General features: G+C 39.9%; 1 protein-coding gene across 2 annotated transcripts in view; it reads left to right on the plus strand.

Moving 5' to 3' along the window:
- The first annotated feature begins 2,680 nt into the window (after positions 1–2,680).
- RASA2 (RAS p21 protein activator 2) overlaps positions 2,681–26,825 on the plus strand; it is a 42,930-nt gene continuing 18,785 nt past the window's right edge. The window contains exons 1-5 of one of the 2 annotated variants that reach the window (XM_038145817.1): positions 2,681–2,813; positions 8,997–9,102; positions 14,407–14,510; positions 15,527–15,621; positions 20,202–20,278. In XM_038145817.1, coding sequence (XP_038001745.1) covers positions 2,753–2,813; positions 8,997–9,102; positions 14,407–14,510; positions 15,527–15,621; positions 20,202–20,278 — 443 coding nt within the window. In that variant the 5' untranslated portion in view covers positions 2,681–2,752. The remainder of the gene's footprint in view (positions 2,814–8,996; positions 9,103–14,406; positions 14,511–15,526; positions 15,622–20,201; positions 20,279–26,825) is intronic. The other variant, XM_038145818.1, reaches the window with a different exon arrangement.

The raw sequence follows: 26,825 nt of genomic DNA on the forward strand, positions 1-26,825 counted from the left end.
AGAAGACCATGCATATTCAAAGTACTTCCCCCTTCAGCTAGGTGTCACTCGTCTGTAACCTGCATTAAAAAGCAAACTTAAGCTAAATTATGCAGGTCATTTTGGGATGGTTGTCAGGAGAGATATACAACTAAAATAAAGTTAGAAGTTTGTTAATTGTAATAAGTTCTTTTTTTCTCTCTATTTGAAATGCTAATTAAAAAGACAAGTGGAACATCGTGACGTTTGTTCATCTTAACAAAATGTTAGTCAGTCCTCATTTATGATACACCCAAAGTTAGAACAAATGTAGTAAATGATATTGCTGTCTTCTATGGAATGAGACTGCATGACAGCTAAACGACAGGCAGAAGCATTTGAAGTAAGCCACTGTGCATTGTCATTGCTATTATTCATTCTGAACTTTCTTAACGCTGCAGCTATCGCTGACAGTTCAGCACCTTGGCTGTGAGGTTCCATCACAAGAAGCAAAGATCCCCACGGTACATCCCCCTTGTTAAATAAAGAAATCTTTCCCGTAAGTTTGCAGCTCAGCACAGCAGTGTTTGTTTTAACCATGTCCTTAGCTAAATGCAGACCTACCTGTCATACAGATACTCCTAAAATGTAACTTTAAAGGAGGCCAAAAATGAATGTTATGCAATTTAAACACTATTCTGAATATCATTATGTTAGACTAAAGCAAAACTTTTTTTAAATAAAATTGTGTCAGGAATCAGGGGCAAAACTTGAATTGATAATGCAGGTCAGTGCTCTAAAGGAAGCTGATGCTAAGTTAAAACAGTAAACCCCAACTGTAGTCATAACATTTGAGAGAACATGGAGGCAGTAGAGTCACTCTGCCTCCCAAAGTGTGGCAACACACAGTTCAAGCACACATCTCCATTCACAGGGTGCTGCCCTGCTGCTTTTTCAGATCAAAGCTCCGACTGCCCAGGTGAGCCTCAGTTCACCAGCCACCAGCCAGACAGGGCCACCAGCCTAGACAGCCAACTGTAGATAATCAAATCCTCAATTTGTACTGTAGAGGAACATCTCATTTCCAACAGGTTAAAATTCAGCTTATGCAAACTCATGTGTTTGTCAGGTTTAGGTTTTGCATTCACACAAATCCACCTGTTACCGGTGTGATGAAGCAGTTTATTCCCCACCACTACCCTGCTTGCCTTGAAACACACATCTGTCCTTCCCCAGCCGCAGTGTAGAGTGTGGGGATGAGGAAGGAATGTCACCACTGCTGAAGAAGCAGTGGGGAAGAAGTTGGATGCAGGAAAAGCCATCAAGAAATGTCAACAGATTATATGGCTCCATAATGTATCATAGTGATAACAGCAAGATTTGTGCAGGAAAAATAAAAAATGACCAGAGCACCACAGCAGGGGACTTCAGTTAGAGACAGTGACAGATGCTGGCCTGTAACTTTCCAAACTTCCCTTTAACAGGACAGACTGAAGAAGGCCTTTATGTGTAGAGTGAAGAACCCGTGTCCTATACTGCTTCCTGAAACAGCTTTAGCCAGCTGAACTACCTGTGTTTTAGGATATGTCAGTGGTGAAAGGCTTTCACCAGACTGTGTCTACGGGGTCTGGGAACAGATGTACTCTCAGTTTGACCCAGAGTGACACCGAAGCAGATATGTCACCTGCAGCCGATGGCTGGGTGGATTGTGAGGGCCCAAGGTAGAGGCCCAGCACCAGTGCAGGACCAGGGTGAAGTCCGGGTGTAAGCCAGATCCCAGAGTTTCACATTAGGATTGGTGTCTTCAAGAATCCATGGTAGAAAACATGATGCAAAGGCCCTTTAGTTCTTGATGAAGACGAGGTGCTGCAGCCTGCAAACACCTCTGGGCGCTGTGTGACTCCTGAGGGAAGCGACTCCTGAGGCAGTGACATCTTCTCCTGGGGCAGTGCTGGCAGCTGAGCCATTTCCTGCCTGTTTCATGGCATTTCTCACACGGCCCAACAGCTGAACGTAACTAGTGACAGCAGAGGAGATCCAATGGAGCCCGTGCCGTGCTTTGCATAGGGACAGGCGCTTGGCACACCACAGGCCGAAATGGCCAGACCTGCCACTCGTTCCATTTAGTGTGACCTCCTGCGATTTAATGTGACCAATGTCGCACAGAGAACACAGCGTTCAACGTGCCGGGCTGCCGAGCCCTCTGCCCTGGTGGGAGGCACAGAACCACAGAACGGATTAGGTTGGAAAAGACCTCTGAGATCATCGAGTCCAACCTATGGCCCAACACCACCACGTCAACCAGACCCTGGCCCTGAGTGCCACGTCCAATCTTTTTTTTAAATACCTCCAGGGACGGTGACTCCACCACCTCCCTTGGCAGCCCATTGCACTGTATAATCACCCCTTCTGTGAAGAATTTCATCCTAATGTCTAACATAAACCTCCCCTGGTGCAGCTTAAGGCTATTCCTGCCTTCCTGACTACAGAGCAGGGGAAGGCGCGGTCAGGGCCAGCTCCGGAACCGGCGGAGCCCCCCGGCTCCCAGCGCAGCCCAGCCCCAGGCCGGTGGGAGCGCGGGGTGGCGGACCCCGGGCGGAGCCGCCTCACAGCGCAGCGGGAGAAGCCGCCCTAGCGCAGGCGCCGCGCCCCCCGCCCGCCCCGGCCCGTGGTGCCCACGGGCGGCAGGGGCGGGGCGGGCGGCGGGGCCGGGCCGCTCCTTCTCTCCTTCCCTCCCTCCCTCGCTTCCCCCGCGGCGCTGCACTGCGCAGGCGGCGGCGGCGGCGCTGGCGCGATGGCGGCGGGAGACGGCGGCGACGAGGTGCGGGTGCTGCAGAACCTGCGGGGGAAGATCTGTAAGTGCGGCGCTGCTGTGGGGCCGAGCGCCCGGGGCCGCTGCGCTCAGGTGTCGCTCCCGACCCGGCCCCGCTGCTGCCGCTCCCTCCCCGCGGCGAGACGGGCGGGCGCTGGCGCGGCGGCCCTGGAGGCGGCGGGGCGGGGGCGGGAGCGGGAGGGCGCGGAGGGGCCGCGGCCGCCGCGGGCCGGGTACGGGTCGGGCCGCGCTGCGGCGGCCCCGCGGAGGGGCTTTGTGGCGGCAGCGACCGCACGTGCGGGCTGGGCCGGGGTCTGCGCGCTCCGGGGCGGGATGGGTGGTTAGGCTGATGGACGGATGAATACATGGACGCGGCGGGGCCGGGGGAGGCCCGGAGTGCCGGGGAAGCAGCCGTGGCTCGGAGGGATCCCTGGCGTCAGCGGGCGAACAGAAATGCCCCCTCCCGCCCGGACCTCGGGCATCAGAGTCTGTTTGTCAGGCTGAAATTGCGAAATTAGCGATGTGCAGGAAGTTGGTGGTGAAGGGCTGTTCTGGAAGCGGTCACCAGCACTCCCGTGCCTCTGTGCAGCGTGTGTGCGAGCGGGAGGAGGCGGAGAGAGAGGCCGGTGGCCTTATTTTGGTGGTTGGGAAGTGCTGACTGCCAGTCCCGATAGCCTCGGTAACGTGGGAAGCCGTCGGATGGGCCGGGAGGAGGGCTCGGGGAGGCGCGCAGATAGTGCGGTGCGGCTGGGGAGCACTTCAAAGCGAGCGGGGGAAACAGGATGTGCGGCGGTTCCTGAGGGGTATCGGATACATTCATACCGCTCGGACGCGGCCCGGTTGTTTCCTTTCTCACGCAGCCGATCGACTTTTTTGAGAATGAAGCGAAACAAGTCGACTCGGGCATGGCGCTGAGTTGAGAACCGGTTGTGAAAACATGTTGAAGGATTAGGTTTGGTGGAGGAGTGGAGTCGTGTTTACTTAAATATCGTCATGCAGCCTAGATGTATTTACTGTGTCTTCAGTAACTAGAAGACTGGGTCATGAAAACAGGAGATGGCCTGGAGTGGAGCTGGAGGTGCTCTCGGTCCGAGGTGTGAGCAATAGGACGTGGTTTGGTTGGCAATGCTGAACACACTGAGATCTGCTGCTGTTAGCGGTTAGCACAGAAATAATACAGGCCGGCTAGCCTTTAAAAAAGCAAACTATTAGTTTTGGGATTAAAGCATGAATTCATAGAATCATAGGGCTATGAAATGGTTTCATTTGGAAAGGACCTTAAATATGGTCTCATTCTGTTGCTGCTGCCATGGGCAGGGACACCTTCTGCTACACCATCTCAGAGCTTCATCCAGCCTGGCCTTGAACACTTCCAGGGATGAGGCATCCACAGCTTGTCTGGGCAGCCTGTGCTACTGCCTCACCACCGTCAGAGTAAAGAATTTCTTCCATGTATTTAACCTAAATGCCTGCTCTTTCAGTTTGTTCCCATTACTTCTCATTCTGTCACTGCAGTTCCTGATGAAGAGTCCCTCTCTGGCTTCCCCCATGAGATGTTGGAAGGTTGCTGTGAGGTCTTCACACAACTTTCTCCAGGCTGAGCAGCTCCACCTTTCTTAATCTGTCTTCAGTAATCTCTAGCAACCAAGGCTTTATGTATTCCCTAGGATGCAGGTCATAGTACTCCCTAGGAAGAAGGACTATGACCTGCTTCCTAGGAGTACATAAGAAGTTGGTTGCTAAAGATTATTGAAGCCAGCTTATTTTTTGATACTATTCTGCTTCTTATCTTTTATCGTAAGTTTTTCTAGACTACACATCATTCAGTGAGTTTTACATTTTGGGATATTGAACTTGATGAAAGTTTTCCACTACACATTAAAAAACAAGGCAAAATATCTTGAGACTTATGTTGAAGCCAGTTTTGTTGTCCCATTTATGCATTATGGATTGAGACTGTGGTTGTATTGTAACTTTGAATATTCGGTTAGCTGACAAAAGTGTCAGTAAACAGAGGGCTGTGACCTTCTTCCTGGGGAATATATGAAAAGTTCATTGCTAAAGATAGACCTGTAAGAACCCACTTGAAAAATGAGTGGAAGTAACAGCTGCAATAAAGGACATGTCTTAAAACCCTGTGGAAATCACTTTGTAAACCTACTTACTTCTTCTGAGAAAACAAAAACTGTTTAAAAACTCAATGAGTTAAATATGCTGGGGAAGCTTGGGAACCCTCTGATGCCTGGATGCCCTTTTGGCTTTTTCACACCACAAATACTGTGTTGTTTTCACTTCTTACTAGTATTTTACTACTGTACTTTGTAGGGGAAAACCCTCTGAATGAAGAATAATAAACAAATGTAATAATGTAATCCTCCTTGATCTGGAGGGATTAACAATAGCAGACCTCACTTTAGAAAGCTGATGTTCATAGTCTGAAGGAATTCCTTATACCATGTTTCTTACAATGGGAATACATTTTGGTGCCCAAGCCTTGCTGGCAATTAAAATTTGACACTTGCTAATTTTATGTGTGTTGCATGAGAGAGCATGGTAGTTTTAATGAGGTAATGTCAGTTCTGTGTAATTCTGCATGTATAGAAAACACCATCTGCAGAAAGTTGTTATTTATATTGTGTTTTGCAATGCACAAATTGGTGGCAAAATCTAAATTTAGCAATGTTATACAAATCATGACACCAGATTTAGAATTGAGACATGTTCTTAAAGGTGGCTTAAGCAGCCATTGCATACCTAGCAGTGAAGAACCTGAGTAAGGACATGTTGGCAGTCCCTGGTACCCTGTTTTTGTGGGCTGTCAGTGTTTGCAACCAGTCTTCTGCCTCCAGTTTTCAAGTGAGGTAAACTGGTCTTGCCTGTTTAAGACCCTGTAATACTTTTGGAAAGTGTAGTATTACTCTTGAGGCAGAGTTTCACCAAAAATCCACTAAAAGACTGTCTTTCCCTTTTGGTGATGCTTTTGTATTGATGGCTCTATTTTATGTGCCATAGTAATGACAAAAATGCTTTACAAAGCTATGTGGTGTCAAGTAGCTTTAGGCATATCTTGTAGTGTAGTATTTCAGGCTGTGGCTTCTGTTTTCATTTTATGCCACACGGAAGTACAGTAAGTGATTTGAGTTGCCTTGATTTTTGGAGTGTTTACTGAAACCTGCATTAGTGAAGCACTTGTAAAAATGTCTCTGTTGTCTCCTAGAGCTCATTTGACAAAATTCAGGATGCATTCTTTTTCAAACTTGCGCCGTTTGTTTTTTTAACACTGTGTGGTTATCTTGGATTATGCTGTACTCCTGGAGTGGAATTTATTGTTGCTATATAATATGTGTAGTCCTGTGAAGCAAATACTTCAGAGTTTGTGTGCATAAATGTCCTCTGGCAGGGACCCAGAACAAAGAAATTCAGAAGATGGACACTAATTTCACGCTTTTACTTGACAGAGGATATTACATATATATATTACAATATAGTACACATTTATAATATAGATATTACATATATGCAAATATATGTACTGAAAATGTAAACATTCAAGCAGAGATCTGATGTTGTTAATACTTGATTTTTATGCAACCATTATAGCCTTAGGTTTCTCAGAAAAAGGAAGACATAGTGTAATCGAAGACTTGAGCTCTTTTTTTTTTTCTTTTTTTTTTTAAGGAAATAAGCTTCTTGGAAGAGAGTTGGGTCACTATATGGGTGAAATGTCTCCCGCAGTCACAGATACTAAGAGGTGTTATAAACTGTGTGAAATCTCATGCTCTGTATTTTACCTGACAAGTGCTCTGAGGTTATTTTTAACTCAGGATTGAGGGTCCTCTTCCTCCCAAAAGTTTGTCTGTTCTTTAAAGCCAGACACTTGGGCTACAAAAGAAAGGTTTTAAACTGATTAGAAAATCAGATCGCAGAATATTCTGAGTTGAAAGGTACCCTACAAAGATCATCAATTTCAGCTCTTAAGTGAATGGCTCATGTGGGGATTGAACCCCAGCCTCGATGTTATTAGCACCATGCTCTAACCAACTGAAATCAAAACTTGTATTTTGTGTATTCCTCTGGGTGGAAAGTTTCTTTTACAACTGAAAAATTGCACTATAGTATACAGACAAATAGTGAATTATTCAGAAATATTTAATTTCTACTCCTTCTAAGAAAATATGAAACTATAATAACTGTAATTTCCTTTCAAAGTCCACTGTACTGTGCCTTTACGGTAATGATTAAATAATGTTGTATTTTAAATATTTTATGGGGAAATAGGACCGTGCCAAGTATTAACTAAAAAATAAAGCTGTTCTCAGGAACAGCTGACACATCCAGTTAATGCTTATTCATTACAAACTCTTGGTATCGGGAGCTCTCTGGGGATTACATCCAGATTGATTAATTGATTTTTATATGTCATATGTTTTATTAAATTAGCTCTTCCATAAAAAAAGTTAAGGCAGTGGTAATCTGATGCTTTCCTCGATTCTCCTGCGATATCTCACTTAAGGGTAACTTGGAGTTTAGTCCTTTTTTTGAGTCTAAAGCCATCAAAAGCAGGTTTTGTTCACATCTCTCAATCTGTCAACATGAAGTGTGGTGTTTAAAAATAATGTGTATACTTCCTCCTCTCCCGCACCCAAGCTGATGAAAAGCTTGTTGATGCTTCTGAGAACACAGGTTTTAACTGAGGAAGTTCCCTAAGTGTCTGTTCATGCCTTCCATCAGTGTACACATGCCTGACCTGGAAAATGTCATGATTGAAGTTCAGTCTGTGTTCCTGTTAAACTGTCACGTTCTCTGCTCAGAGACAGTCAGGGCAGCCCTTCCAGTGCTGGGCATTACTTACTTAACCTCCAAGACTGTAATAGGTTAACCTAAATTAACCATCTAACACAAAAACAGTGTGGAGGAGAGAGAAAACAGAACTTTTTACATCTCACCGGCATAGAGAATAAAGCTTACTCACTGTGCTTCGTATTTCCTTTTTTAAAAAATAAACATGTATGACATTTGAAATCTAGTTTCTAACTGTGCTTTCTGAAAGGTCTTATGCTATTCAGGCATAAAAGTAATTAAAACTCAATACTTAGATGTACTTTTCATTTTTAATATCTTATATAAATAGGTAATATTTGGATAAAGTGATTCCACTTGTCATCAGGAGGGGTATTTCCAGCAGCAGGCAAGGATGTGAGAGGTTCTGGCTAAGACCTAATGCAATTCTGGTTGCCTGTGGTTTGGACAACCAAGTGGGAAAGGGGCAGATCACCTGCTCTGTTCAGGAGTCTCTCATGGGAGTGAGTGCCAGGAAAGCTTGTGATTTCTTTTAGCAAAATAGAAAGTGGAAAGGGTCTGTTTGTTGTCTTCAGACATTCAAAGGGGGAGGAGACATCTGGGCAGAAAGTCTCAGTTTCATCTAGAAAATGGTGTTGCTATAAATTAACATAGATGTCTGTAGCATTTGGATTTTGGAAGAGTAACTTCAGCTGGTTTTAGCTGTGATTGTTTAGAGGGAACCATTTCCTAACAGATCTGCCTTACATCCAGCATGTAATTGCACTGACCTAGATTCAATACCCAGCAAATCTTTGTATTCTTGTGCTGCCAATCTTTCCTTCTTGTTAGAAACTTCCTTTTGTTCTTTTTCATGTTTCATTGAATTAGGAGGTGATTATTTCCCCTTTCTATTAGTCAGGAAAAAATGAACAGTACTCGTGAGGGATATATTTTCAAAGGCTCAGCCAACTCACAATCTGCTGTTCATCATGGAAAATGAAATAAAGATTTGATGGGCAAGTTCTTATTAATCAGCTTCCTTTAGCCGGAGTATTTGCAGAGAAAATACCAAGTGAACAATAGCTCAGGCAGATCATGTCTTGGTGTTATGACCTAATGCCACATGACCTCAGGCTGTGAGTGTCTTGGATTTAGCAAGTTGTGCAGGGTCAAGCCAGAGATGAGACCTTTCAAGGGAAAGTGCAGGTGCTGCAAGAAGTGGTGTTCATGAGTCAGAGTGTGTCTCTTCCTGTCGACTCTCATTCCATGGGAAGCTGGATGTAGCAACTTCTCTGCCCTCTTGAAGCTTATGAATTGAAAATGAATATTCAAATGCATGCTGAATGGAAAAGTAAATTTTTTGAACACACTAAAACTGTGGCATTCTTGTTCCTAATATTTTGTTTTTCCCCTGCAATATTTACAGTATTTTTTTTATTTACAGATGACGCCAAACACTTAGTACCCAACAAAATGAGAGACTTTTTCTGTACCATAAACTTGGACCAAGAAGAAGTTTTTCGTACACAGGTAGTTGAAAAATCTTTAAGGTAAGCTCAGTTTTTAAATGGATATGATAAGTAAGACTGCCCAATACCAGTGTGTTTGGCTTCTGTTTGTACTACTTTAAAATGAGAAGTGACTTGTGGCAGCTACTCAGATGTTACAGCAATGTGTAAATCATGGGAGTGTTGCAAGAAGTCAAAATTGAATCTTCTGAGCTTTAAAATGAAATATGCTAGAATATGTTTCACAATTGCTCTATTCTGTTCCAGTGGGCGGCGTAACATTCTTTTCTTGCTAGGTTGTTTTCTAGGGAAAAAAAATCTACTTGATAAATGCTCCCCATGTCATTTCCTTCTTCTGACAAGCAGTTGAAGTGTGTTGGTGGAATTCTGCTCTTACTGTGTATCTGGTAAAACCTGTTTCTAGAACGAAGGAACCGGAACTTTGCCATGTATGAGAGTTTTCTGTGCTGTGGGGTGTCCCCTGAACAGGCCTTGTTCTCTCCTGTAATTCTTGTTCTGGGAACTGTAACACGATCCACACAGAATACCTTGCTTTGCTTTCCCGGGCACCATTTGCTGTAGATTCTGCTCCTGATTCAGAGCCTTAAAAAGAATCAAGCAAGAAGTCAGGATGATGCAGATGCGGTAGTGTAAGGGCTTTCATGTCTCACAACTCTGAAGTTCACAGAGGACCCAAACAAGCATCACTGCAGTTTCATTGTTCAGAATATCTGAGTGACAGTTTCAGTTACGTGGAGGTGACATTAGGCCTTCCTTTTAAAACCCAGACAGTCTGTTCAAACTCTTGAAAGTTATCCTAATTCCTTTTTCCAGTGGTTTTGTTGTTAGTGTTCATTCTTTGAGCTCTCTGTCCGGTTGTTTACAGGTGAGGAACAGCTCAGATGACAAACTTAAATAGGGAATTTATTTTTTTCAGGACGTCATTTCAGAGCCTCCTTATTCTTCTGCATAAAAGGCAAATGTCACATATGTACAGTCAGGAACAAATATTTTGCTTATATTCGTAATCTGTTGCTGCTGTAGTTAGATCCATAGAATTTTCAGAATTTAACAGGCTGCAATTGATTACCAAAACAAAATCAATTGACTAATCCTTCAGAAAAAAATGTTGAAGAGACTGTTGATAAAGCAGAAACTTAACATTTCCCCTTCAAATAGACAATAGTTTCATGAGAAAAAGACCCCAACCCATCTCTGAAAGACTTTGCTCTCTGATTTTGGTATTAATAATGGAAACCTTAGAAGTTGCTACTATGCTTAGAAACAAGATCTGTTACATTTGGTGTATACACAGACATTTTTATTGTGTTCTATTTAAAAATTATTAAGTTTATGTACTTTCATCACCTAATGACAGAAGTATTAGTTGCATAATAAAATATTTTATAAAGTAAAACACCTTAGATCCATCAAAAATATTTTAATACTATTGAAGTTTTAACTGAAATTTAATTGCAATGTCATTAATACTTTACAGAGGAAATTAAATAAAAAATCTCACTATAACAAAACAGTTGGGGAGAGAGGAGTCTCAAATAACATGCTTCAAACAGAGAACTTTTCAGGTGATGACAGCATTGTATTAGAAGTTAGAACCTGGTGTTTAGAATCAGTCTTTTCCTCTGTCTCCACTAACTTCTTAGTGATGGCTCCTTCATCCTCTGAATTAGGGGAGGGGTCCATACAAACCAGTGAAATGCAATAAAATAACTCATCCTCTATTACCAGCAACCCGAGTTGGGTGCTACACTTGATTGCTGCTGTGTATGCAGTTAGGAAGATGGACTCTCATTCCAGAAACTTAATTACAACATCTTGTTTCTTATTGCTGTGTTAGACTAGAAACTACTAACCTAGAGCTACTGGGACAGGAGATGAAAGCTCCAATCTCTTATTTAGCCTGAAAATTTTATAAATTGCTTTTCAGTGAGATGTAGTACAGTATCATTTTAGTCATAGATACAACTTTGAATTTCATTGTTTTGTTTTATATTGTTTGCTTGCTCTTTCTTACACGCATAATTCACAGTCTGTTTTTGTCACTCTATTATGGGTGCAAATTTATACAATTTTTAATCTAAATTTTAATCCTGTGAATATCAACTAATTAAATGTCTGTGGAAGTAATTATCACTAGAATTAAAATTAGTTCTGACTGCCATGATTGAAAACTATTAAGAAGTGTATTTTTTAAATGTGCAAATAGGTTTGGCCTTTCACCAGCACTGGGAGAGTTGTTGGAGTGCAGATGTAAAACAAATGACTTTCCAAAGTTAAAAAAAACCATGAAATAATACTGAAGTGAAAGAGAGATATTTTGGCTAATGACTTAAGAAATATTTCCTGACATGGTGTGGAATTTCTGTGGGTTCTGAAGAAATAATTTTTTTTTTCCCTTGAAAAGTTGAAAGAATATCTGTGAGCCTCCTCAGATGTCTGTGGTCAAATATGAGGAAGGGGTATTGTGGTACGTGTGTGTCCTTTTCCTTTTTTTTCTTTTTTTTTTTTTTTGGTTTGGTTTTTTTGGTTTTTTTTTTTTTTTAATTTAAACTTAAGTTCAGTTTCTTTTTTTTCCCAACTGAACTTTGTGGTAGTGCAAGGTTATAGCAGAAATGAATTTCCTAGTTGATGTAACCATTGCTTTTATTAACTGACAGATTGAGGCATTGATCAGTGTCCTCACAGAACTGCCAGGTTACTGTAGCAAGGAAGGGAAGAGCACAGGAGTGTGTTACCCAGTGAAATTTAATCTTCTGTACTACTGTAATCCAGTTCTTCCTGAATGGCAGTCTGGTCGTCCTTTGAATTAGTGCTATCTTCTAATTTTGTATCCATCAGTCTTTAAAGTTGTTGCATCAAAGTCACAAATGAAAGTACTAAACTTGCTGAATCTGAATCCCTGAGGAACAGGATGAGTGAGTTCCCCATTTTAATTATTCCTCGTTGGTGTAAACTGTTGTACCCTGGCAGCCTATTCTGTATCTACCTAAGAATTTCTTTACTAATACTTTGTGTTCTTTACCTTAAGTTTTCTGTCTCTGCTTTGTACTTTGCTTATGAATCAACAACTGATAACCTCTGTTAATGCAGATAAAGAAAAATGTATCAACATGAGTAAAAGAATGTAATACCTGTAATACCTTCACAAAATACAAAATGTAATTTGTGCTTGTATTATTGGGTTGTTCTTTCTTGCTGAATCTGAGACTTAATGTAGCATTGAGGTCAAAATAATAATAATAGACTAATGGCTGTTCATCCTTTGGGGGTGGGGGATATGCATAGCTGCAAAGTTTGCTCTCTTAGGTACGAGATAAAGGTGCTAAATAGATTTTTGGAAGTCTCTGCTTGTAGTCTCCATCCCAGCCTAACTACAATTGGATGCATAGAGTACCATAGGTCCATCCAGAGTAGGTACTTAAACCCTTGGCACTTGGTGTGCCCTGGTCTGCTGTTCCCTTAGGATCTCTGTCTGAAGCTGAGCTAGAGCAGAGTTTCCCCTGACACCAGTGCCAGCTCCTTCTCCCACTGTTCAGTCTTTCTGCTGTAGCGTCTCTTTGTTTGTACTGCTGCAACTTTATTTGTATAGCTGTGAGGGGAAGCAGATCATGGACTTGACCTAAGTTTAAAATAAGCCTTTGTTTCATCCTGGGTTTTGGTCTGACTTACTGTGTCAATACAATTAAAATGAGCAGTAATGGTAATAAGGAAGTTGAGGCTCTTTAGGGCTGCACTGCTGCTAAAGGTAATGCTCGTGAGTTTGAGCCTTCAGTCATGGTGCTGACAAGAAGAACTCAGCCCTTGTAATCAAAGCAGAGTTTGTTGGCTTTGAAACTACAAAAAAAAGAGGGGAGCTGAAAAACCACAGCTGAACTTTTCAACTGAGAATTCTTAAATTATTTCTCAGTGTAGTGCAAAGGCTAATACTGATTTGTCTGCTTTGAAGCCTGTGGTAAAAGGTCTGTGTTTTAACAAAAAGAACACTTTTATTTGTGGAATTCCTTATAATGAATTCCTGCCCTTAAAGTTCTTGTGTCTCAAAATCTATTCTAGACATTAGAAGTACTAGATTCTTTTATCTGTGTTCTTTCCCACTTTTCAAGTTAATTATCAGCTCTTTTTAATTTATTTAATGAGCCACTGTCCTTAAGCATGGGGTGGTCTTTTTCAGTGGTTATGTTGGAGGAAAGAGAGCAGGGGTGGTGACCTGTTCTTCCTGGTATCCTTTGGATAGGTAATAACACGAACTGCTTAAACATAAGCATATTTGTCATATTTTTATTAGTTTAAGAAAGTACTGTAGCAATAGGGTCAGAATGATCCTTTGCTGGGAAACAAAAAAACCCCAACATTTGTTGCAGTTTGGTATAACCGATATCACAGTACTTCTCTGCGTAAGAGTAGTTTCATGAACATCCTTCGCCAGTGATATTAATACATTGAAACTGGAACTATTTTAAGAACCCAGTTCTAGAATAGCAGGGTTTTTCTGTGGATCTGCTTGACTTTCGGAATTTATCACTTGCAGTAACACAAACAACACTGTGGTTTTGTTCAGTCTTGAAATACAATTTTCTGACTGCTAACTCTGATTACATCAATAATTACTCCTTAACTTTAATGAGATTATCGGTTCTGGGAGTGAAGATACCAACACATTGTATGAAATATGTGTAGCATAGAGGAACCCAGAGTCTTTTTCTGTAGAGGGCTGTGCACATGGCAGTTAAATCGGGTGAACTGCAGACATGATATTGGACTTCTTTAGATGGAGAAATGTGACCATTTTGGTGTGAGGGAGATGGTGTGTATTTGAGATCAATGCTTCTCTTTTTCACTGTTCCATCCTACAGTTTCTAGTGAAAACTTCATACAGGTCTGAATCTTAGAGCAGCAGTTTTGACATGGAAGTTAGAGCTAAACAATTGCCAGTTAGTTAAGTAATCAATAAATTTAAATTAAATTAAGATTAAATGTAGTTTAATCATGTACTGAATAACAAAATGAAACAAAACTTGTGCATGTCTCAGGAAGTCTAGAGAACCAGCCAGAATAATTTCAACACAGAAAAATAGAATTGAAATTGCAGAGGAGGCACCCCTGTCTGTGTGCTCTGATTCTTACCTTTGATTAAACAAACAGAAGGCATTGCCATGTTATTGTGTGCTCTTGTATTGAAATGGTTTTGGGCACCTTTGATGATAGCTCAGTGTAGTGCTGAGGGCCACGGGCTGGGACAGCAGTAAAATGCAGCTTTTTGATGTTCATGTTCTATAAAATTCCATAAAGTATTCATCTATTTTAACTTCAGATCTTTCTTTCCAGTCCTTATTTTGGAGAGGAGTTTTACTTTGAGATTCCGAGAACATTCCAGTGGTTGTCCTTCTACATATATGATAAAAGTGTTTTACAAAAGGACCTGCGTATAGGTAAGTGTCTATGGGGTGCTGTCTGCATCTTGCAGAGCATTTGGTTATTTTCAGTAGCATTATCTATAGGATTAAGGATACAGTTATTGGTGAAGCATCTTTCAAAACTGTGTATAGTGCACTTAAATGCTCCCTTAAAGTTTGAAAATAAGGATTTTGTTTCCTTGCTTCATTCTATTATACTAAAATATGTTTTGCTTTTCAGGCTAGTAGGACATTTTATAGTCTTATTATGGTCTGAATACATTTTTAAAAATTCTTTGTTCTCCATTTTTGCTTCATTGAAATATTTGAATAATTGTTACTACTTATGGATTTTTAAAGAATAAATTGTGGAATAATTTCACAGTAATTACAATTATGGAATAATTCTTAAAATCATTTGTAGATAATTTTATTCCCTGTCAGTGCAACCTGTAACTTAGTGACTTACAAAGCATTTGGCAGCAACTTGTGTAGCTTAAGTGAAAAATCACGGGAGGTAAATTTCTGTTTCTCTCTCCACTGCATAATGACTTTATTGCAGCTGCTTTTTGGATACAGTTGCTACAAAACTCTTAACAGTCTGCTATGGAACAAGCCTTTGCTTTACTTGAATTGAGGAAGGAAATAATTTGCACCAGGATGTCAGATAATTTGATATAATAACAGCTTTCCAAATAGCAATCAGAAGAGTAAAAGTCATCTACTTCAGTTTCCTGTTTAAGCATTCTTGAACACCGTTTTTGTTCTCCCAAATCTATTATGTTATTTTCAGCCTCAAGAGTGTTCTTTATTTTACCTTCCTATTGCTGATATCCAGGATAACAAATAATAATTAATGCCATCAGGCTTTATGCAAACTATTTTCTGCTTTACTTACCCATAACATTCCTTGTTTTATGTTCTTCATATAACATCATAAATTTAAAGAAAAAAGAGTTTAGAAAAAAATCAAATTTCAAACACACTAAATACTTGTTCTATTCAGATGAAGGTAATATTTATGCTTCTCTCCCCCTGCCACCCTCCCTCAGGAAAGGTGTCAATCAAAAAAGAAGATTTATGCAACTACACAGGAAAAGAGAACTGGTTTATGCTTCAACCTGTTGATTCTAATTCAGAAGTTCAGGTAACTATTAAATTGCACGTTTACATTTTGAAAGTTAAGTACAGATAAGGACATGATGGTAGAAGATTGTGTTGAGCTTCAGGAGATAAGGTTTAGCATCTGTATTTCTTGTGAGGCAGTTGTGTCTTCAGTTTGGTTAGAGAATAATGCAGTCTACTCCTAAGCTGATATTATTCTTCATGGTGCTTAAAACTGGCAGAAGACATGAAGCAACTGTTTGGGAAATGTCTTAACAGTATTTGGATGTCTGAAATGCTTGTAAGAGGGGTCATGTACTTGAGGCACATGAATGGATCCTAAAACTCTTGAATAACTTTTTTTTTTAGTAATTTCTGGTGTTAACTGAAATACTGGCTGATTCTGTGACATTGAAATGGTTAGTCTTCAAAACTTGGGTATACTTGTGCCGTGTTCGTGTATCTTATCTTGAAACACTTTCTGTATTCAGTATCAAACAACTCACCCTTCATAGTTTTATTTCAGCCTGTGGTTCTGGTTCTTCAAACAGGATTGTTCTAGGAATAGGTAAAAGTGAGATGGCTCTAGTAAGTTGTAGCAATTTTCTGTTTGGTTTCAAGAACAAAACAGAATTCTTGAGAATCTCTTAACCTTCTTCCTGTGACAAACTAGTAGATTTTAATAGGGTTTTTTTCCAGATTTGCCTGAGGGCAAAAGTCTTAGACTTGACAGCGTTTGTATTTTTTTAGTAATCTGAAAGTCCCTTTGGGTAGGGAGAATCCTGGCTACTTTTACAAGATCTGAATGTGCACAGAATTCTCCTATTATTTCCACAGATGATTCATTTATGTGTCACAAGTTTAGCCTGCAGCTCTTGGGTATAGGAGGGCATGTGGTTGCTTTACATGAAGACAGATTTTCAAAACATCTGAATACCACTTCCTCTTCTCTGTTGAAAATCAGTCCTCTTAAGTTATGATCAAATGGAATAGAATTCCATTTGGAAGGGACCTAGAGATCATCTAGTCCAACTGCACATTGTCTTCTGTAAATTCTTTAATGTAATCACTCTGAAAGTTCTAGAAAGCCCTTTGCAGATACAAACTGAAAGGTAGTTTCCACTTTGACTTAAACATTGTCATGCTTTCTATGTTTTTTTCTGTCATAAAAATGTATTGAGAAAGGTGTTAATTTTTGTCATAATACTAAATGAGTATGTGAAAATTCCATTAGAATATTCCATGAATCGAATTTAGTGATATCTTAATATATTGGAAATAACAAGTTTATAGTTTTCCATGGCTTTGTGACTCACAGCAGAATGTAAACTCTTACTTTTCTGTTACTGTGCCATGCAAAGCACTGTCCTGCATGACACTTCCAGTAAGAGATGACCTTTTCTGCTTAGGTGTATGCTCCTCATATTTATCTTTTTTTGAGTCAAGGCATTTGGGTAGATTTCTTCTGTCCTGGTTTATTTTTCCATAAAAGTCTTTGGAGCACAGCTAAGACCAGTTCCTGTCTGCCACATTTGGCTGAAATCTGGTTGGTTTGGATGTGCTATACAGTACTGAAATATATTCTGAGATGTCCAAGATTGTTGGCTGGACATGGCTGAAAGTAGCAGGCTTTTATATTGCAGGAAAAGTGCATGAAATATTTATAAAGGTAAATCAGTTTGGAGGGAAAAAAAAGTTGGTTTTTTTTTTCCTCATGGCACCATACATGTAGTTGATTTTTTGTTCCTCTGGTTCCCTCCATGTGAGTATTTTCCAAAATTTATGATGTGTGCAAGACAATAGTATAGCAGAAAAGTATTTTGTGTTCCATGAATTTGCACAGGACACTTTGCAGTTGCTTGGTTGGGATTATTTTTGGGGGTTTCCATACATCTGCATTTTTTCCCAAGAAAAGTGTACATTTTACGTACATCTATTCTTCACAGGTTAACTTTGGTATAATTTAGCAGCCTGTACACCAGGAATGTTAGTGGTGGAGGCTTTTAGAAAGCAGCTGCTCTGCTCTGTGTTTTGATAATAGCTGGTTTTTGCTTTGCTGCTGTTCACAGTATTATGAGTTCATATTAATATTGTTTTCTTGAAACTTCTTCCTTTCTCCACTAGTTCCTGAAAAATAAATACGAATGGGAGAATAATAAATAAATAATCCAGAATTTGAGAAGCTGGGTGAAACAGGCCACATTTAACTGCAGCTGGCACAGACTTGTTTACATTTATTGGCTTTTAAAAAAAACTCTTGTTTTCTAAAATGCAGATAGTGTCAGCATGTAGTAAAATTGTTAGGATTGCTTGATCCCTTTTCTATTTATAAAATCTTCATTAATCTTGTTTGAAATTGGCTCATTTGATTGAACACACCTTTGATCTACATTATTCATAGCAATAAACTTATGTAGAGATTTATATATATAGTTTTATACCTGTATTTATACATAGTTGGAGTTTTTATAGTGATCTGTACTTGAAAAACACATTTGTTAAGATCAAAACAAATTTTAACAAATGTTAGGGTTTTTGGACATTCACTGTTCTTATTAAAATTGGTAGGATCTGTATCAATTACACTCCCATCTTCCTATAATAAGTACCTGAAAACTGATTGTTAATCCGTTTGTAAAGTCAAAATGGTACCTACCTGCCTTTGAACAACCCTGAGATCTACAGATGCAAAGTGCATTCACATGAAGTCGCTGTTTGTTTATTATATATTGTATAAGAATGGCTTGTTTCTCTATTTTGAAGTGAAATCCTTCTGTCCAGCCACATTAAAAACCCAGTTGCATATTATGTCTGACATTCTCATATAGTTCTGCAGATCAGCAGCTTTAGGAAACCATCACACTGCTGTCAACAAACAAAATGACAGAAATGTTCTAAAACTCTCCATGCGTGTTGGGAAATACTTTCTTAGAGCCATGTTGCTGTAGTCATCGTGGCACTGGGCTGGGAGCAAGCTGCATCCACAGGTAGTTCTCAGGAGCAGCAATTGCTGTTTTACTCCTGCTGTTTGGTTTAAAACACAATTTGTGGGTTTTGGTTTTAAAAGCAAAAGGAGGATGTTCAGGCCATTGACAGCATCTGTTTTCTAAAACAAGTGAAGTCAGTTATTTAAATAAATATTAATATTGTTGTCTTTTCATTTGTCATTCAAAAACTTTGCCTTGTAAGGCTGTTGGCATGCTTCTCAGTGTCCTGTTTTTATCCTCTCAATCTGTCTTTGTAATGGAGTTTCTCTGCTTGACGAATACTTTCTTAATGTACCTGTGTTCCTGTCCCTGTAGTAGCAGTTTGCAAAACACCTGGCAGGCATCCCAAAGCAGTTAGGTTGGGAACTGCCTTGTAAAAGAAGCCTCATTTCTCCTCCCATGTGACGAACAGAGAGGGAAACGCAGCCTTTGCCCCAGGGGATTTACAATAAAAACATTGCAGTTCTATGTCAAAACATAACTGCTATAGAAATGTGTGCAAGGTCAGCTAAGGGTTTTACTTCCATTTTAGCAGAAAGGCAAAGCTGTAGTTCAGATTATGAGTTGCTTCCTTTGCCACTCTTGCAAATCACCTTCCAGAACCCTTCCCTGAGAATTTTGATTGTGAACAGACCAGTATCATCTGATGTTCCATTTAAAAAATAGACAAAGTCTGAGAATACCAAGGAGAACATTGTTAGAGGAAAGACTCTGGCAGTGTGTGCCTATCTTAGATGTAAGAGCCAGCACAAACAGCCAGGCACTGAAAGGAGTAGCAGATATTGTTCAAGCAGTAGCTGTTTGGAGCAAGATTTAAGTAATAAATTGTGGTCATCCCAAAAAAGTTGCATCTCATGGTTTAAAGTTATGAAACCTTTTATTGAGAAGGTACAGTAGGTTGGCCCTTGCTGGTTTCTGAAGTTAATCCGTGCTGTTCCATAATTTATGGAGTCTTTTTCTTGAGTACGTCCTGCCATATCAGAAAAAGAAAAGGAGGAAGCTGGGTTTAGCCATTACTGCCACCTTTTCCTCTCTTTTCCTCTCTTTTGGTTGTGTTCCTTGAGTACATCAGCAGTCTTCATGAGATAGTTGAAAACTGCCCTGGGATACACAGTACATTTCTAAATTATCTTTAGTCTGGTGGGATGGACAGGATTTCACTGTGGATATTAAGTGCTGCTGGTTAAGGCTATTGCATGCTATTCTAATTTTCTAGATATACCTACCTACCTTCAGAGTCTAAGGTCATTTTAGAACTTTATCCTGAAGTGTTCAGAAATTCATGTCTGTGCAAGTGTTCATCCCATACTTGGGACAAAATAGCTGAGACTCTTGCTCTTGGTAATTGCTCATGTTGGGAGAAGTACTTGTGTGTGTTAAGTCTCCAGAGGCTTGACTGATTCTTGTGCTGTCTGCAGATGAGATAGTGCTTCTCTGTAGCATCATCTCAAAGTTCAAGTGCATCCATCATGCTCTACTTGCAGGATATGTGCTTTAAATGAGGTATTTTCTTCAAGTGGTAATATTGGAATTACCTTAAATAACTTTTATCTGTAAACTATATTATTGTTCTAATTCCTCCTTTTAAAATAAATGCTTTTAAAACTACTTGTGTTTCTCTCCTGTTTTTTTTCAGGGAAAAGTTCACCTTGAATTAAAACTGAACGAACTGATAACAGACAATGGATCTGTGTGCCAGCAGCTAGTAGTACAGTAAGCAAATACATCAATCCTTTAATATTTGGTTGTTGGTTAGAATGTATGGGATTTGTCTTTCCCGATACTGGATATCTGCATGTCTTAGTACCCAATAGAATTTTTATTTTTGTGTGACTTTCCTTGGAATCTGCCTTATGGGGAGATAAGTATATGTCTAAGGAACTCCAGCAGAAGTTTTTCACAGCTGCTCATCTTTGCTGCCAAAGCCCTCACTTTTATTTGGACTACTAGGATTAGTGTCTTGTAATTCCAATTGAATTTGGTCTGGTGAGAAGCCTAGGAATGTGCAGTGCAGCTGACAGCCAGAACTTGCAGTACGGCTGTTACTGACTGGATGACTGCTGCTGCTGGTATTTTTGGGGGGTTGGTATGGTAAAATTTATTGCTAGTTTTGCTTCAGATTTATTTTCTTCCAGTTAACCATGATAAGAAATTCTTAGAGAAAAACAAAGTACAGGAGTAGTGGTTATGGAACAGCATGTTTGCCACATTTCAGTAAAACTTCTTAGCAGCAACTTAAGGAGCTTTCACTACCAATCTTAATTTTGGCTCTGAAGTGTAAAAATGCTACAGTGTATCAAAGAACATCATAGAAACAGTAAATTTTTGGTATGTTTGCTAATGTAATTTTCATGATGAAGTTAAGAAGATGTTCTTGTCTTAGTCAAGTCTCTAGACCCAGGTGAGTAGCTGAGTTGGAGCAGGACCCAGCAAAGTGGTCTGTTTGCTGTTCTTTAGCTTGCTATGAGGGGGAAGCTATTCTGTGGTAGGACTAAGCTAGTGAAACTGGTGATGCTTTAATGGCTTAGGCTCATCATTCAGGTAAGATGGAACTTGCTGGACATCAAGGTATCTTTATTACTTAAAGATAATTTGGAATGTGTCTGCTTTTGTAGTGGCGTAGCAGCATGGTTCATTGGGAGTCCTGCTGCTCTTATTTTTGTATCCCACTTGCAGCGCAAAGCAGAATTAGAGCAGCTTTTCCCCATGGACTGTTCACCACCAAAAGCTGGCTGGAGCTTTATGACTTCGTATTTTATTCCCAACTTTCTTAATTTTCAGAAAAATTTATGTTTTTATATGTTCATGCACTTCATGTTAGTGTTGTGGGTTTTTTATTTTAAAAACTTGCCTGGATTTTTCATATGATGAAGAAAAGTTGCATTAGAAAGTTACTGTTGCAAATTGCAGTTTTGAGTAGGAAGTGGTTTACTCACTGTGCCCTCTCTTAGGATCTCTTTATGACGGAGATAATTGATCAAAAGGAAGCCAGGGTTCTCTTTTGGTTGCTGCACTCACCCACTCACTGCCATGTGGGAGAGGATTGTGCGTTAAACGCTGCTGTATTACATCAGTGCAGTTGTCTGAGGTTAGGAAATGCACTAGAGTTCCTTAAACTGAAAATGTTTAGTAGAATGCTACCCCAGGTGCTGCTGCCCTTGAAATAATTTACTGCATTACTAATACATGGTACATTAATGTATTTTGCATGTACGTGTGAGAGTATGCGAAATACAAACTCTCTCACTGAATGTGGTGTTATAGAAATGCATGTTGAGGGCATTTTTGAGATGCATTTAATCTTAAAGCATGAGGAACTTACAGAAAATAGATGTGGGAGTATTAAAGAGAAAATTAAACTCTTTAAAACCCTGCTTGTTCTGTAAATTTCCCATGATAATTAGTAAGTGATGCACTTCCTGCTGCGTTTTTCACCAGTCACCAGGCCCTGAGAAGACATTGAATTAGTAACTCCTTTAACCAAGCTGCAGGTTAGAAAGGAGCAGAACCATGACAGAGTAAGAGAGACAAGGAGTGGGCACAAATTGATGTGTCTGTTTCTGACTCTTCTTTATCTATTCTAAACTGGAAAATAATGGCCAAAGGGGGAAAAAATCACTGAAAAAATAATTCTTGACATGCAGGCTATGATACTTGCCTTTCAGAAGCAATATTTTGCTTCATGTTTACATTAATGATGTCTCAATGCAATGAAAATTAGATGCTTTTAAACCTTCACCAGCTGATTTTTTTCTAGGTTAGGAGAATTCTAGATACTTGTGCTGGCTTCTGTGCATAGTTAAGTTGCTAGTGGATTTCCACTGTGTATTCCCTGAGAGTCCAGAAATTCTGCAAAGATGACAAGTAGTAGCTTCAACTTTCATTACACAAGATTAAACATGGTGTTAAGTGCATACACAATAGCAAGTAATTAAAAGGCTGTGATTCTGAGCATTACCTGGAGTCCCCTTGTGGCTAAACCAAAACCATGAGTGGCTGGGCAATGGATTCCTGTTGATTTGGGTTTGTAAACATGGCTGTAGAAGCTTTTTCTGCTGGTCTTCTAGATGGGTTTTATGATTAGTATTGATTTAAAAACTCAATTCCAGTTGCTTTTTTTGTCATAAAGCATAGTTAATCTGCCTTTGGTGAAGGACTGTTTTAGAGCTCATGTAGAGCAGGCTAAGCCCTTATTTTATACATTATTTTTGTATTGATTGCAAACTTCCTGTTCAGTTTCATGCAGATATACTCACAGACTGTGAATTAAAGCTTTGTTTTGTTGCTGGTACGAATTGCTTCCTTTTCTAATGTGTGAATGAGCGGGGGAAGAGTGCAAGAGATTACCTGCTGATGCAGTGTGGGTTGGTTTTTTTTTGAAACCACAATGGTGTGTATGGTATCACATCTCTCAAATGCTTGCAGCTCTTGCTGGGAGTTCCTAAGAAGAGGTTTGCATGGCCATTGTTAGCATATTTGCTGCTGCTGAAATAGATGATGCTTGAACAATTTCTTCGCAAATTAGGCAGTTGAGTGGTGGCACCTGCCTTCTCTGAGATCAACGGCCCTTCAGCTCTGAAAGAAAGTTTTGTGTATTTACAGTGTGAATACTTCAAAGCCCAGAAATGGTTTATTGCAGCCAGATTTTGACTTCATTGCACATACCTTTCTAAATTAATTATACACCATGCTCTCTCGAATTGACCTGTCAGTTTGTTACTGTCCTGTTTATACTTTGTCTGCTCACATGAAGTTGTTCTAGCAAACACAGTGATTTTTATGAAGTGTACCTACAGATATTAATGGCTGCAGTTAGGGAGTGTCTGCCTGTGGAGAACTTCAGTTGATTTGAATGATGGAGGCAGAGTCAATCATTGAGGGATTTATTGTGGGCTGGGTCTTTTTAAGGACTGACTTTCATCTTCTAAGCTGAATATATGCTGGTTATATCTGAAAGGCTCTCATTTCCTGTATGAAACTCCTCTTGCACAACAAACTGCTGAGATGAGAATTAATGAAAACTGAATCATATATTACACTGTACTGGAACAGGGCAGCAGTTGGAGAAAATAACCAAAGTTCTCTTACCTGTTGCTTAGATGGCACAGAAGGATATAGAAGTCTAAAATATGAAATAAAAGCTTCCTGTCTGCTTCTTCAAACTCTATGCATTTATGCCTTTTGAATGACAGCTGCCTAGCTAGGTAGATGAAATGATTTGTCAAAGCTGAAATATTTTTACTGTGTGTTAGAAATGTATTTATTATGGTTGTCGGAATAGGAGTTTATGTTTAGTGTTATTTTGGTTTTTGATTGGTCAAAATGTCTGGCATTTTGTTGGTGGTGGTTTTGATGGGATTTCTTGGTTGTTTTCCTTTTAAAGGAGACTGCAGTTGCAGCACTTTGCCTGATTCTTTGAGGAAAGGCAGTATTCCTGTGAAATTTGCTGACTAGCAAACGGAGTGAAGTTTTTTTCATTCCATTCATTTTCATTCCAACTTTTCCATTTCTGTTAAGTCTACTCTACTTTAGCCGCTTCAAATATCTTGAGGATTTTTAAACATGTTTACTGGAGGCTGTTTGTTTAATAGCTTAGAAGTATTAGTAATGATTCGGTGCAGTGTGCTCAGTCCCTGGGGAGGAACAATCCAGCTGGGTAGTGCTGAGTGGATATAATGGCTTCCTATCCCTAATGGCTGCTTGCCTTTGGAGCCTGGGAGGGCTCCTGCATGAACAGGGTGATTCAGTTTGCCAAACTGACAACTGGCTTTTAGGTTAAAAGCTTCCTGTGAGGGTGGTAAACAGAAGCAGCAGTTCAGCTGACTTGGCTGTGCTGTCACATAAGTGTCTAAAGCAGACTCCAGGCAGTACCTGCAGACTAAAGGGATGGATCTGACTGGCTGCCTTGGAGAGAGAGATGGAAGGGGAGGAGGTGAGGTAAATTTGGAAGAAATTTCTGCGCCTGATAGGTGTGGAAGAGAGAGATTTGGGGATATTAGGAGTTGATGGTCAGGGGAGGTGTGGGACCAGGACAGGCTGTCTAATAAACTAGGCAGACTGTACTTGCTGGCAGGAGGTGAAAATGGAGTGCTAGAGCTGCCTCCACAGGGAGACCAGCTGGAGCATGAAATCAACTTCAAGTGACAGATCCATATGATGAATCCAGAGATTCTAGTTCTGCTGCAAGGCTGTGAAGTTGTCAGTAAAATGTTATTCAATTTGCAGGAAATCACAAACAAGCCTTTCTTTAGTTTGTCTATGTTGTGGTCAAGAGAACAGAACGAGCTGTGTTAACTGAAAGTCCCACAGACTCTGTTTGCTAGAGAAATCTGTGTCTGTTTGCTAGAGAAATCCAGGAGCTTGGTGATCATGTCAAAGACTGTAAGAAGAGAAAGTGTGGTGTTGTTAAAACAACTGAATTCTCTTCAGATAAGGTTGACTGATCCATCTGCTATGAATTTCCTATGAGGTTCAGATTGCAGCTGATTTATAGGTACACTCAGCTCTCACACCTGAAACTGCAAAGCCTGAGGAGCTGCAGAGGGTGTTTTATGCTACGGGATGCCCGTCAGTCTGAAAGAATCGAGTCCTGCCTCAGATCAGATACCCCAAATGACTGCAAAGTCTAGACAGTTTGATTTTGTTGCCACTCTTCTGTGCCGCTTATGTGTTGGAGGAGGAATCAGTTAATGCTTATGAAACAACTGGATGTTTCAAGAACCCATTTAAATGGTGGGTTTGAAATCACTGTAGCGTTCATTGTGATTCAAAAATTATTGAAATGCTGAAGGCCACGTGCTTGATAACTGGAAGAAAAATAACAAATGATTGTGCAGTGGTTCAGCACTAAATGTTCCCTGAACTGGCTAAGACAAAGGGACTTTTGGGGGGGGAAATACCATCTGGTTTATAATTGTGCATACTCCAAAGAGGGTGGAGTTTTGAGGCAGCACAGGAGTGTTAGTGTCTGTTGTTTCCACTCTTGTGTTTGAATTTGCAGCTCCTGTTATTCTTTTAACAACATTTTTCTACAGTACATAAAGGATTTATTTTAAAATGTGGGCAGCTACATAGCTTTCACTTGAACTATACAACCTATTATTCCACATTATGATATTAGAACATTTACTTAATTGTGCATGTGAATTTAAAGAACTTTTCTCCTTAAGTGGCCTAGGTTTTGGATTTTAGTCAAACGAGCAAATTATGACAATTGAAATTTTCTTGCTCTAATTTAGTTAAATTCCTGCAATACAGCTAAAAATATATGACATTTTAAAGAGAAATGAATATAACATTCAGATCTTAGGAAATTTTGTAATCTGCGGAATGTTTCTGGACTTAAACTACAGTGTGTATGGTTACATTAGACCATCATTTTGCTAGAAAGTCTGGTTTCTGCTGTGACTTTACTAATTCTTCTGCTTCACTTTTGTTGTTCCAGCTTTTTTTAGTTAATGCTCATATGTGGGCAGCATCTGAAGGTTAGGCAGCTTGCTGACCCAGCTCTGTTGCTGCTGTGGTGATTCAAAGATTGCAAGACTTTAGAAAAGGCCCAGAAATGGTTTCTCTGTCTCCATGAGCATTAGTTACCAGCCATTCTGTCCCTTTAGCATCAGGACTGGTGAACAGTCTTCCTGTGTACCTGTTAAACACCAGTTTACCACTTACTGTATGAATTATGGAAGAAAACGGGATTTTTAAAAGGGACATTTAACCCTGATGGTCATTTAACCCTGAACATGGACTATTGTGAGGAAAGATTGAAAATAAACCTTAGGCACTATTGCAAAGATAGAGCTAGGACAATGTACTATAATAGTTTTGGATGTTTAATTTTAAATATCATTTCAGGATTTGACTTTGCATTTCTTGGCATAACTCAGAATGTAATGTATCCAAAATTAAATATTTCAATCCATTTCAATGCCTTCCAGATATAGTTGCTGCCATTGGTTGAGGCCAGATAGCTTGAGAAATAAAATTTAAATTAAGGAAATCTGCAATTTTCCCTAACATATAGCAGTTCATTTTACTTAGGATTTTGTCATTCATGTGTGATCCTGGAGTGTCTTTATCAAAGGAATTCCAAGAGTTTTGTTCTCAGAGAGCCCCACAAGTCTGACTGTGTACTTGAGTATTATTTTGTGTTATCATCTGGAGATCTTCAAGTACATGCAGTATGTTGGATCAGTGTATAGCTGTATCTGTGTGTTATACAGGACATAGAAAGTTTTCAAAAAGAAAGCATTGTTTGGAT

Source organism: Motacilla alba, chromosome 9 (genome assembly GCF_015832195.1).
Source record: "Motacilla alba alba isolate MOTALB_02 chromosome 9, Motacilla_alba_V1.0_pri, whole genome shotgun sequence".
Lineage (NCBI taxonomy): Eukaryota > Metazoa > Chordata > Aves > Passeriformes > Motacillidae > Motacilla > Motacilla alba.